Here is a 13,159-nt window from a genome sequence, read left to right as displayed (position 1 = left end):
TCTATATCAAGCACAGACACTTCTATGATGGAACCCAATACGCAAACAATTTGTACTATTAAGGTATTTGCAATAGACTATTATATATCTTACCCGCCAGAACCTTTCTTCCCGAAGCGCTCTACCCGAGGGTAAACATTGACTTATCAACATATCTCATGGACTACCATTTCACAAGACTACTAAGTCACACCATATCTTCCTGCTACTCTCATCAATCCAAACTCTCACTCCTACTCCAACGGCTCCTTAACCATAGCAACTACTCTTCATCAGCCCATCTTCCTCCCACCAACAAAGAAACTCACCATGAACATGTACCCCCTCAGCCCCAAATCCCTCCAGATTCACCTCCAGCCTGCCCACCTCCTCAAGCCCCAACTTTCGATAAACGGGCACGCCTCCCGGCGCAGCACTTAAGTAAACCTTCACTTTGTCCTGCTTCGCCTTTTCGAGGCCGTAGTTGATGAGTTGGGAGCCGATGCCGCGACGTTGGAATTTGGGGCTTGTTGCTAGTTCGAGGAGTTCTGGGTTTCTGTTAGCATCGTTTTGAAGGGGGAGGAGAGCAGGAGATACCGTAGAAGGGAGATTGAGGTTGGTTTTCGGCTTCCATCTTGTAGAGGGTGGCGAGGAATGAGCGTCGGAGGGCGGTATTACAGCCTTCAGGAAGACGGACAGCGTCTTTTGCACGCGTGATGGAGAGGCTTGTCTATGGGCTTTCATTAGTACTACTTTATAAGTATTTGACACGATGTCATGCTACAATGTCTGTCCCTTTGAACTGGATTTGAGACAAGAAAATCCTTTCTAGATAAACGACACCTAGTCAAAATCCAAGTTTGAGAAAGGAGCCCCAACTTTCATGTCCTGGTTGCAACTTTGCGGTAAGAGATGTAAAGGGGAAATTCCAGCTAGAACACTACGTGGAGAACAATATCTCAAAACAACCCTCTTTCAAAACCATGATTCAAAGGAACGAACAGAACGAACCTCAAACCCCCACCCCCATACCGCATACCCAACAATTTCTCCCCCCTCACCTTCAACCACCACCAACGCCTCCGCCTCTCCCTTACTCCCCCCACACGCCCCAATCTCCGCCTCCACAGCCTTAACATTCCACTCTAGCCACGCCTCCTCCGTACAATCCTTGAATTCCTGCTTTATACGGGGTGAATTTGAGACCGACTGGAGCCTTTATTTTCTCAATTAGTCAAGGAGTAGACGATTAGGGAGGGAGGGACTTAGGTACATTTTGCCGATTTCCGGGGCGTTGGCCAGGGTTGCGGGTTGGATTTGGAAAGGCATTTTCGTAAGTGAGAAGGGAGAGTAGAGTCTATTAGGAGAAATTATTTCTTTGTAATTTGAAAGAGGGGAAAGGTATATCTATTCAGGAATTAAAGCAAGGGTGTATAGCTTGAATGAGCTGGAGACGTACCGTCTTACGTGGATATGCTCGGTGCCTAGTGTGCCTTGGGGTTTCGAACTAAGTGCTCCGTGGCTCGATTCCGACTGCGCGCGAGCATAGGGTAAAAGAACATTAGTGAGTGTGAATCCACTAGGACACTAGGATATTAGACTAAATAAACGTTAAGATCAAAGTAGAAATGCAAAATTCGGTAGTTCAATCGTTTGAATTCTCTAAGCTTCTGTCATTTCATCTCCTCTATGCCATGTATTCATCTTCAGCTCGCCCACTGGGACCATCATTTATGCAACCACCCGTTTGCCTTATTCCATCCCATCACCAAACGCCAGAGAGCAGATCCTTAAAATAAGACCCCAGCCCAGTAAATGCAAATGCCCTCCCAATCTCTCGCTAAAACGCCCAAACGACCACGCTAAATCCCAAACTTTAAAGCAAAGTTCAAACCAAAGCAAAGGCACGCTTCTCTCTCTATGGTACAAAATTCGCAATCATCAAATGATAGCCCACGAAACAAAAAACGCATGATGTGGGTATCGTTGAAAGTATCGAAAAGGCCGTGTCTTGTGTCGTGTCGGTGGTGGTACACGCTTATGATCTGATCCTCATCCTCTGGTTGTCCCATGTCTTCCAAGCTGTCGAGCTGAGTGCGTCATTCAGTAGTTTCAACACTCGACAGCCAATTCCTAACTCCCTCCCGTAAGAAACTCTCCCTCTCTATTAGAGCCTCGCCTTGCTCGTTCCTACTCTCAGCCACTTCTCTGGCTATATCTTCCAATGCACTAAGAACCATCTTCTTGCACTCATTTCTTGGGACTTCAAGTTTATGCTCTGGTATTGGCGGAATCTTGGCATCGGAATTTGATCGCTCGCGATTTCCTCCCTTGCGAGAGGTTGATCTAGAGGAGCAGACCGATGACGTCTTGGAACCAGATCCGGATTGAGCAATGATGCGCTCGACAGCTTCGATAAGTGTCTCGTCCATGGAAATGATGGCTTCTTCGATAAATTTCTCCTCGACGTGACTCTCATACACATCGACAGAAGGAGTTAGCTGGGCTGCACTGTAGACGTTTCCATATCTTGTGTCCAAAGTTTGTGGAATGCTTGGTGTAGCGTTCTCCACATCCCTTGGTTTAACGAGACGCATATAACGGATACGCTTGATGGAAAAGTTGGTAGTGTCTGCGATAACAGCGCTGCTTATGTCGACCCATCGGTCAGCACGACCATGATCCGGCTGTGGAGTTGGCGTTAGGATAGGCGTTGGCTCTGCGCGCATCGAAGCCTTGACTTCTTCCAAGAGATCGCCCTGAACCGGAATAGCCTGAAGAGCAAAATCCGGATGGAAGCGAGGAAGCCAGCCGCCAACATTTGTTGTCGTATCAACGTCTGGCCCGGCACGTGAATAGTGTTCGAACCCTTCCATCCCATTTCCGAATCCAGGAGTCGAAAGGTATCCACTGCTTGATGGAGAGCTGACTGCGGTCTCGAAGGACAAGTAATCCGGCAGTGGAACATCGATGTCGATGACTCCATCTTCTTCATTAATAGATGTCTTGACAGGAGACTCAAAGGCACCAGATGGATCAGGGATACGTTCCATCGCCTGCACAATCTGCTCAGGGATCTCATCGCCTTGGTCTTCATCAGGTCTCGCTGTTGATGCACTCCCAGATTCAGACTTGCGCATCTCACGCTCCTGTTGCTCTTTCGTCTTGTTGAATTGAGTTTCTTTTGCCTCTTCCACCATTTGTGCTAACTTGCTAGATTTTTGAGGAGACTCGGGTCCTTTGTATTGCGGATCGTTGATGTCGAGACCATCTATAGAAAGTGGTTCAACACTGGTCGATGCAGTCGAATCTCTTCTCTTGGAATTCCAAAAGCCACTAATCATACTTCCCCATCGCGAGTTCTGACCTTGCGATTCATTGGAAGTAGTGCTATAGTGACCAGTACTATCTCCCCGCTTGAGCGACCGCAACAGATCATCTGTCGCAAGACTTCCACTGCTTCCCGGTCGTGGCGCTGGTCCTGTGCCTCTCTGTGGAGGCCTCGTGGAAAAATGAGGCATTGTGGTAACAGGGATGACAGCCGAGGTAGCTGCCGCACTACTTTTTCTGGTCCCAATGTCGCTGCCTGGGATCGGAAGGTTTGCAGTCTTCATTGAAGTAGCATCCGAGGTCCGACGATCGTGATGGATTTCAGGTCCGAGATGGGTGGAGCCTTGCATGGTCTGATTTGGAAAACTCATTGTTCGCGCGTGCGCCCCTTTTGAGACTCCAGTGCGCTTATTTAGTCTCCGCCTCAGCGATTCTTCCCGAAGCATCGGTACAGCATAATTTGGAGGTGACTGAGAGTAACCTCCAAATGACATTGATGTACTTGGTCGGTGCAGCCGACCTGACGGAAGTTGCTGGTTGGCAGGAAGAAAGGCTGAGAGTAGGAACACCAGCCGGCGAGCCATGAGCTTGTTGTCAGAGACAATGATAGTTCTGGCTGGAAGGGATATATCATCGTCTTTGTTCGCTCTCTGCTGTTGATAGTGGCGGCGTCGGTACCAGCTGGGTCCAAGAGCCTGAAGCCATTCGGTATGATTTCCCAGAAAACCAGTAAGAAGATTGAAGAAGAAGAATCCTTCATCCTTTCCTCCAGCCCACTTGCCAACCAATCTCGCCTCTTCTCTCCAAATGCCCCACCTTCCCTGGCCCGTGATGACTTGATTTGCCTTCATGCCGCTGACAATTCGTTGTCGAGCCGCATCAACTTCACTGTGAATCTTTGGGACATGCATCAAGCAGTGTAAATTCAGTTGCACAAGCTTGATATTAGTCTTAGCAGGTTTGGAAGCTTTGTAGTCTTCCATCACGCGCTTTCCAGATATCGAAACGCTTGCCGAAGGAGCACGAACATGCACCGGCTCTCGTCGAGGGTCAGGTGAGCTGATGTCCGCTTGCTTCAACATTGGAAATAGCGTAGCTGTTGCCACTGCTTGAAGATGAGAAAGCGTTCGCATGATGATGTCCCAATGCTGAGTAATGGCATCTATTCGGTCGTCAAGATCACTCGAGTACGAGGAATCGAGCGACTCGACTCCGAAACCATGACCAAGCATTGTCCAGCCTGAACGACGAGCCGAGTTGTACGAGGAGGGATATGATTCTTGCTCTGTGAAAGAACCAGGTCCACGCAGACTCGATCTCGACGCCGGCGGTAAGGAAACGTGAGGGGCAGGAGGTAAATGTACCACCAAGCCGACCGCATACATTGGTGTTCTCTTCTGCTTTGGCTCGGGCTTCTTCTTGTCAGACTTGTGCGTGCCATTCTCACCAACCTTGGGAAAGGGGTAGCCCGCAGCGTCACCTGAATTCACATTCTGTGGTGTCGGCGTGGTATTCTGGGCGGGATCCTCTGCATCATCATTGGGTAGTGGAACGGGGAACATGCGTGTGATTAAAACTTTTTTCCTCTCTTGGCCCCTGGTTGATGTGCTCGGACTGAATCCTGCCGATGTCGGCCCATGGAGAGTATCCGAAGTGAATGACTGTGCCAACTTGCTGCTCCGCATACTGGAACGACCAAAGGAGCCGTCGGCCATATATGATTGCGATGTAAAGGGAGCTCTGGACTCCGAGGGAAGGATATGAACTTTCGTGCCTGCCCCCTTGTAGGCCATCACCTCCGAGTTGCCAAAGATGCAGTTTGAGAAGACGGTCATCTCCTCCCTGTACTCCCGCGCCGACCGCTGTTCTTCCGTCTCATTGTAACTTGCTGTTTTGTTGTGATGTGATCTGCGATCAAATGCGCCGCCTCCAAAAGCACGAGGCGCCGTGGGTTCTTGCTGGATAATGACCGGTCTTGAATTCTGCCCAACACTCGTCTTGCGCGGTGAACTGATTGACCGACGTCCCCCAGCACGCGCAGGATATGCCGAACCACTGTCTGAAGCTTGTCGCTCCAAAGGTGGAGTAGGCTTTGGAGGGGTATGACTGTCGTAGAGTAGATATGCCGAGCCTGTGAGGTTGGTAGCTTCCTGCATGATGATTACTCGTACGTCTCGCATGTCGAGGTCGATATCGCCATTGACGTCGAAGTTGCTGATGGGCGCCGGCGTGAGGATCGTCCCCGATGTCAGTGGAAACACTTGATCATTGTGACACAGCGCTTCCGGGTCTGGGAAGAGCAAGTTGTGTGTGAATTGGTCCTCCAAATTCGAGTCCAGAGGGTTTCTGGGAGCAGAGGTTGTCGGTCCTGCGCCGGACAGCAACCTTCCAAGCAACGACATGGTGAGTCGCTGGCTGGATATGTTCCTCAGTGTCTAGGTCTTCTGGAAGTCCTAGAAGAGAGTGTGCGAACACAGCACAAAGAAGAAGGACATCGTCGCGAGAAAGGTTGGGGATCCAAGATCGGAGTTGAGCGGTGGGGGAGCGCAAGTGAGTGTATGCTCGTTCGTTCGTTCGATGCGACTGTGCACAACTTTTGCTGTCTCGTGTCGCCGCGATGTTCGAAGATGGCGCTGGTAATTTCTGCAATATTCGCCAGAGGGTCGATGTTGAGGTTGAGGGGTGTGCGGAGGCAGAAGGCGTGGAGGTTTGGGCTTTGGGGTTGCAGTTTATTTTTGATGGTTTATGACTAGGTCGCCAGTACTAGCTGGTACTCGGCTTCACCCATCGCCCATCGGCTCCCTCACTCATCTACACTACAGAGCGTAATGCATGCACCTGCACCTGTACCACACTCCATGCGGCCGGCATACAACACATTTGCAGGGCTGGACAGGGTTGCGAAGAAGCGGTGAAAGGCACTGGGTTTGATGACTCGACCACTCACTGCACTCACTGACTTCGACACCGACCGTTCTGGTCCACAACCTCCTCCACCGCCACGACGACTCCCCAGCAAGTGTAAATGCAGTCAAAGTACTGTAAAGCGAGCAATGGAACGTATTACTTGGGCCCCACCGTTGGCTGACTCACTGACTCAATCACAACTCACCTATTACGACCAGTTACCACCGATCAACTCCCTTCTGGCAACCCTGTGCCACCGCGTCTGAACTCCCTATGAGGACGCGGAGGACGAATCTGGGCCCAGGATAGGCATCTCGGGCATCTCGTCCACCTCGCAAATATTAATAGCAGGCCCCGAAATCTCTCCAGATGCACTGTAGATTTACCAGTTGTATCCCCGTACCATAACGCCCACTGTCGGACAGCTCTCCTCTCTTGCCTGAGCGTGCGAGTGCGAAGGCCAGAAAGACCCTGGTCCCTACAATGCCATATCACACACGACCGGTTGCTTTTGTGGGAGAACGGTCCAGGTACAGTACTGTAGGCAACAAATACCCGATCGATACACAAGTGAACCCAGGTACTGTACAGGAAGTGCTGAAGAAAACATAACGGGGTCTAGGGCATCATCATAGGGTATGAGGTTATTTCTCTACGGGCCGAGGGCCATCAAGAAGGTTGCGTCGATATGTTGCACCCTCAGCCAAATGGTGGATGAACTTCCTCCTCCGTCATCCTCATACCTGTATCCTGTCACTTCACACGAGGCCGGGCTCGAGCTCCGGCAACGAGACGGCGAATCTCCCGGCGGGATGGGATTGCTACTGCTCGTCAAACGGAGGATGACGGAAGATGGACCAGGATGAGGGAGGGTGAAGTGTTCCCGGCGGGTCTTTACAGTGTCCCAGGTCGCATTTGATGCTCGCTTGAAATGATATAAAATCGAGATGACGGACATTGGGCACCGCCTCTCATCAGACTGTACGGTGGTAGAGTACGAATATCCGACGGCGCCGATCGCTAACACCTCCTATTTTTACCGAGACACGGAGCGAGGTATTCATGTTGGTCTTACTTTATTGTATCTATTCTCGACGTAGATCACATCTCACCAAAAAGGCACTTCATCGGGCGCCGGGAGGCACAAGCAGGAGGCAAGGAGAGGCAAAGTTTGTATCGTGTCAATGCAGAGGACATGCAAGGGTAAGGAGGCTGTCACCGCCATGGAAGCCTCTTTGCGAATACCGAATAACATCGGCGGCGTTCTTCGTCGGTTCGATGTACAGCACAGTACAGTATGTAAAGATGAGATGAGATGGAGTGCGACTACAGCACAACGATTTGAAATATGCATGCACTTGTGCGCCTCATTTTCTGGAACTTCCTTGGCCAGATGAGTAAATGAAATCAGCAACAGCCATATCGGTCGCTGTTGTGATACCGTGAGGCGGTGTGGGTGTGGGTATCAGGCTAGGAGTAACGGCACGATGCGCTCGGGACGATGCGAGGATGATTTGGTCTGACGGTCTGACTAGACTACACACAGTCCAGTACAGGAGATGTCACCGAACGCTTTTCACCGAAACAGGTTCTCATATACAATTTCATATTATTGGCCGGGATGCAACCAACAGCGCGGCAGAAAACCAGATCATAAGATAGTGGTAACGGTCGAGAAGCGCCGACACGGTCGCCCACATCGCGAAACAGAGCGAGGCTCACCGGGCACGACCAATTTCTGCCTACCTTCGTACGAATCACTTGGCATCTGTCTTCGTATGTATCAGGGACTTCAGCTTGGCGTTCGAAAGTTCCATCTCCAACTGGGCAACAACAATAGATGATCAGCGGCGTCGTCACCTGTTCACAGCAAAGAGCAGGCTCAAACAGGCCACAGCCTTGTTCGTGTGCTCCTACGCCCGCTGTGCTGGTCTAAGCCTCGGTTTTGGGTTGATGTGTTGTTCAAAAAAGTCCAGGTGATGTCGTGAGCTCGGAGACTACTCGCGCTCCTTCCAGCTGAGGTGACACGCATCTCATCTTTGGTTTGACAAAAAGGATCAAGAACGAGCCTTGGATGTCCCCTCGTGGCTTCATTATTGGACTTCATCAGCCACAGAAGAGGAAGAAGAAGCAATATCTGACGGCGGCGCCATGCCGTCACTCCCGAAATCTCATCCTCCCGAATCCAGATCCTGCCCAGGTAATCTCGTTCAAGCTTCAGATTACGATTGCTGAGCGGCGGCGGCCTTTGTGCCATTCGTATTTGCGCCATCCTCCTGCTTCTTTGGTCAAGATCATCCTCCAACACCGACCGTGAGACTTGGCCAGCGATAAACTACGCCGCCGGGCCATGACAAACAGAAAGACGAGAAGATAGAGATAGAGATAGCAAGTTGCCGTCGGCGTCGCGGCTTCCAGGATAGATCCAGTACGGTATCAACTATTTGCGGCGGTGACTACGACAGGGTTGGGTTGGGATTGTGGCTATCTCAGATAGAGATCTCGAGTCGGTAAGGCTGCAGCGACAAGCTTCGAAACACCGCGGACGCACGAGATGGAGATGCCATCACGCTGCCCGGCACTTCAAGCACCCTGGCAGCTCTCCATCTTTCATCCCACACAGCCAATCATCGCGACGCGCAATCATCGACGCCAAGGGTTGAGCGTTGAAGTGGCGCTGTGGCGCATCCCACGGTTTCTTTTATCACGTTTATCATCTCGAGCTCCCCACGCCGCCCCCACGTTTCTTCAACGAGCCTCCTCTGGCTGAACCAATACCGCGTAGTCGGGTCGATGTCTCAGTTGCCTTCTCCCCGGTCGACAAACGATGATTGGCATCTCCACGGCGCTAGGTTGGTTGAGAGGGCAAGTTCATCACTTACCGAGACTCCCGTTTGCAGCAGAATAATCGTCTTGCAGTACCGGCCTGGCTGACAAACAGCTATACTTTCGACAATATATCATGACTGTGCGTCCTCCTCGGAGTCCAAGTGGAAAGTTTACTTATTTATTATTCGATTCGGGGTCAGAGATGCGGCTTGCGAATCCATGCTTCCGAAAGCCTTACATCGACTTTTAAACTCTAGTTCGATCATCCTTATCGGACTGCAGAAACACAAACGTGTACTAGTCAAGATCGGCTACGGGGAAGCTAATCCTGTCACCCGTGGCTCGGAGATTAGAACATGGGAGGGACAGAGTTTCCTGAAAGGTAAACCAAGCAAGTTGCCTGAGCGTTTTAACTTTGATAGAGATTCAAGTTTTGCGTCTGCTTAAACAAGAAATGTGAGGCGGTGTACAAAGTATACCTTGCCCCTGTCTCCTTTAGATGATGCTCAGGTGAGGGTTTTCGAAGTTTCAACATGCCATTATCATCAGATGCAATTAGCGTTGGGCACTGCTGGGCTGGGACTACCTCCTTTCCACAAGCGAGGACGATCTTGAGATCTTCAGGGGTAGCGAGCGAATATGTCATAACATATTGTCTTATTGGGAACGCTGATCTCAACCAAACCTTCCAAGTTGGAGACAGACTTCCCCTCTTCGTCCATATCGGGATGTTATCAAGTCCTCTTAGAAACATCTTAATTCCAGAATTCAGATGCGCGCTCCAATATTGGCCGTTCTTGTTCCAGATGTTTTCGTCCAGGAGTTTCGACGAGAGCCTCCAAATCAGTAGATGATCCCGCACATGATTGCCAAGCTATTGGGAATCTATCAGTCTTGAATGATCTTTCACTTCTCTGGATAGAACGGCAACTTAGGGTAGGTGTCTCATTTCGCCATCAAGCCAAACATCACCTCAACATCAATCATCTGTTGCACCTCACCAACAGATCATCAAATATTCCGAAATACCTTAGTAGTGGAAACATCGTCATTTCCTATTCCTCAAAAGAAAACATCCATTCATTCAGCTGCTTAGTCCTTGCATGGACCAATCACGGCCTCACAATCTTTTGTTGAACGTCGCAGAAAATTTGATGTTTCCAACTTCCGGAAGTCGTGGGTGGTGATAGTAAAGAAGGTTGTGTATGTATAACGGTACTTTTCAAAAGTTGTGATTTTAGCAGACTGCTTGTTGGGGAAGGCAAAACGTGCAGTGCGATGTGCAACAAAACTTCCAAAACTTTCCAGAAAATTTAGGCCATTGGCAGTCGGCAAAGTGGTGCCGCTGTTGTCAGATATCGCGATGCTATGGAATATGGAATGGTTTTGTATTTCTTATCTGTTTGAGCTTGATGTGATCTTCGACTTATTGCTTTCGTGTGCAAGAGTTTGCTGAAGGTGGAAGTCTGCTCAATTTCTGTATCTTTGGTACTTTTATTGCTCTAGGTTCACGTTCGCTTGGCTCCTTTAATTCAACAAAGTCGATATTCTGTGGAAGGAGTATCATTTTTTTATTACAAACAATGACTACTAGGCCAGGATCTGCCTATGTCTATCCATATGTCCACAGCACCCGCATCACATCCTCAATAAATATACCTAAAGTTCAAATTCTCTCTATCCGTCATATCACTAAAAGCCGTCCTATCCCTTTCCCTCTCCCTCTCCGTCCTCAACTCCTCGCTCTCCTCCCTCCCAACCCCCTGCACCCGATCCCGCCTCTTATTCTCCCGACTTAACAACAACCTCAAAGTCAAAATTACCACCACCTCCAACAAGTGACTCACAATCATGCTCCAAATCCCCAACTCATACCGCGGACTCTGATCCGTCTTGTAAAAGAACGGGCCCGCGATATTCCCCGTACAGTACCCCAGAAACAACACCGCGTTCGTAACCACCTTCTTCGTATGCCCGGCCGTATTCGCCGTCTGCAGACTCAGAATCATTACAAAAGCCGCGTTGTAGGGGCCGGTGAGGTAATAGCAGGTCAGACGACCGCCTTTGTTGTCTGAAGGCAGGAACGCGAGCCCGAAGGCTCCAGCGATGTTGGGGAGTAGGAAGAGGATTATGAAGTAGCAGCGGGTCTGCAGACCGTGGCGGGAAACGTGGTCGTTGAGGAAGACGCAGGTGAGGATTGAGAGGGCGATCAGGATGCCGTAGGGGACTTGCATTAGGGTTGTTACCAGGGTGGAGAAGCCGAAGCCTTGGATGATGATGGTGCCGAAGTTTGAGATGCCGCCGTTGGGGACGTTGCCGCTGGTAGTCGTTAGTTCGAGTCTCGAACGCGGGATGAAAGAAGGTGTTGATGGGCAATGCTTACACGACTCCAAGGATAAAGAAGAGGTAAAGCTTCGGGTCTTTGAAAGCTTCGAGAACTTGGTATCTCTTCAAGTGCTTATTCTCAACTCCCGTCTGATTCTCGCGGAGTCGTTCAACTGCCCAGCGTCTCTGCTTTGGGGTCAGGAGTTTTGCTGTGACAGGCGAATCTGGGAGGAAGAAGAAGAGGACGATGCCTGCTGAGATCAGTACATGAAGAGCATAAACATCGAATCTCAAAATACGAGACATTTTTGATGACTGGAGACCAGGAAATAGAGTTCGGACTTAGGAACATCAACGACATACCCCAGATTGTGCACAGCGCGCCAATGATCAAGAATTCGTACTTCCAACTTGGAAGACTACCTTTGATATGGCCAATTCCATATCCTAACAATCCACCACAAGCAATTCCTAATCCGTTCGCGGTATACCAGATGCCGATTCGAAGAGGTTGCTGCCTTCGAGTATACCACATCGAAGTGATTAACATGAATGATGGATCAGAGCATGCTTCTGCAGCTCCTGAAAAGGCTCGAAGAACAGCCAGTTGTGTGAAGCTCTTTGCACAAGCTTGAAGCATCACTAGATGATATTTGATCAGTAACACAAGGTTGGTCTGAGAAAAGAAATATGCTTACAGAAAACCCCCCACATGAAGATGTTGATTCCCAGATATTTGCCGATGGGAAATCTTTGCATCATGAAATTTGTGGGAACTATTCAGAGTCAATCCCCGGTCTCAGACGTGAGCACGAAGGAGACTTACACGCCCAAGCCAAGAACCCGAAATAGAAAATTGAGCTCAGCCAACTGTATTCCGTTCCCTTCAAATGTAAATCGTCCTTGATCCCGAATATTGCCGCATAACTCAACGTCGTCTTATCAATATAGAAGAAAGCATAGCACACAGCCAGATATGGCAAAATCATCAGATCGATCTTCCATTGCAGAGCACGCTCATCTGCAGGTGAGATGGATTCGTGGAGCTCATCTGGATTGGAGAAGAGTGCTAATGCGGTGTCGCCATCGCTGTTCTTGGATGAGAGGTGCCATTTCGAATGTGGTGCTGTGGCAGTGGGCGAGAGGGTCTCGGCATGGATAGCGGCTGGTTTATCACCTGCTTCGACGTCCGATATTGGAGATGAGAAGATGTCATCGGGAGCCTCGTGGGCGGCAGATTTCCTGGAGAATACACCCATCTTCTTACCTCTATCGACTTATATACAATGAGATGGTTGAAACGAAGAGATGGATGAGTATTGGAGATAAGTGAAGAAGTTAGATAGCGGAACCGCTCCGTCAAATGCCGACGGCACCTCGTAGTATGATTACCCACCATTGTTGAGTGTAACGATGCAGTTGGGATGGATAAAGCCGTTGATCTGCAAAGGCATGCTCTGATCAATTGCCTGTTCAAGGGAGCGGAGTTCACCCCGCACTCACGAATGTGGGGTCGTGGGGAACATTTCCCCGTCACGGGTGAGCTATTAACGAACATGGGGACAAAAGTCCGTGCGTTCAGGGCATCAGAATCATGAATTTTATTAATTAATTAGCTGTAGACCAGCCACATCGCTTAATTAAGTCGTGTACCCAGAAGTCCTGCTGCTCAATAAGCCCATTGATCCATTCCTGAGGAATTTTGTCCCATTCTTCTAATACTACTACAACCATTTAAACCTCAGTTGTTGGCTGCCTTAGGCGCCTATGGAGAGCTTGTTTTATTCTC

At 49.7% G+C, this 13,159-nt stretch overlaps 3 protein-coding genes across 3 annotated transcripts; all 3 read right to left on the bottom strand.

Annotated features, from left to right (window-relative positions):
- Window positions 1–62: 62 nt before the first annotated feature.
- LY89DRAFT_726167 (acyl-CoA N-acyltransferase) lies at window positions 63–1,380 on the bottom strand. The gene is made up of 5 exons (XM_018219035.1): window positions 1,253–1,380; window positions 991–1,195; window positions 577–709; window positions 309–527; window positions 63–262 (listed from the first exon to the last, which is right to left on the bottom strand). The coding sequence occupies exons 1-5, from the start codon at window positions 1,306–1,308 to the stop codon at window positions 234–236; spliced, it is 642 nt and encodes a 213-aa protein (XP_018061408.1). The 5' UTR covers window positions 1,309–1,380; the 3' UTR covers window positions 63–233.
- A 237-nt stretch (window positions 1,381–1,617) lies between these two features.
- On the bottom strand, window positions 1,618–6,047 carry LY89DRAFT_632083 (uncharacterized protein). The gene has a single exon (XM_018211294.1). The coding sequence runs from the start codon at window positions 5,709–5,711 to the stop codon at window positions 2,079–2,081; it is 3,633 nt and encodes a 1,210-aa protein (XP_018061407.1). The 5' UTR covers window positions 5,712–6,047; the 3' UTR covers window positions 1,618–2,078.
- Window positions 6,048–10,572: 4,525 nt separating this feature from the next.
- Window positions 10,573–12,821, bottom strand: LY89DRAFT_712334 (putative MFS allantoate transporter; the record flags this gene model as incomplete). Its single annotated transcript, XM_018217970.1, has 7 exons — window positions 12,197–12,821; window positions 12,069–12,146; window positions 11,734–12,012; window positions 11,429–11,621; window positions 10,806–11,364; window positions 10,705–10,763; window positions 10,573–10,594 (listed from the first exon to the last, which is right to left on the bottom strand). Exons 1-7 carry the CDS (start codon window positions 12,627–12,629, stop codon window positions 10,573–10,575), a joined length of 1,623 nt encoding a protein of 540 aa, XP_018061406.1. The 5' UTR covers window positions 12,630–12,821.
- Window positions 12,822–13,159: the final 338 nt, after the last annotated feature.

The sequence above is a fragment of the Mollisia scopiformis genome, assembly GCF_001500285.1.
Source record: "Mollisia scopiformis unplaced genomic scaffold LY89scaffold_39, whole genome shotgun sequence".
Lineage (NCBI taxonomy): Eukaryota > Fungi > Ascomycota > Leotiomycetes > Helotiales > Mollisiaceae > Mollisia > Mollisia scopiformis.
This window is presented reverse-complemented; position numbering and strand designations above follow the sequence as displayed.

What these genes read in the sequence shown, in the direction of transcription:
- LY89DRAFT_726167 (XM_018219035.1), bottom strand. Translation starts at nt 1,308, where the DNA reads ATGCCTTTCCAAATCCAACCCGCAACCCTGGCCAACGCCCCGGAAATC. An exon ending in TATGGGGGTGGGGGTTTGAG is followed by an intron (nt 710 to 990) that starts GTTCGTTCTGTT and finishes GAAAGCCCATAG; the next exon opens with ACAAGCCTCTCCATCACGCG. An exon ending in ACCTCAATCTCCCTTCTACG is followed by an intron (nt 528 to 576) that starts GTATCTCCTGCT and finishes ACAGAAACCCAG; the next exon opens with AACTCCTCGAACTAGCAACA.
- LY89DRAFT_632083 (XM_018211294.1), bottom strand. Translation starts at nt 5,711, where the DNA reads ATGTCGTTGCTTGGAAGGTTGCTGTCCGGCGCAGGACCGACAACCTCT.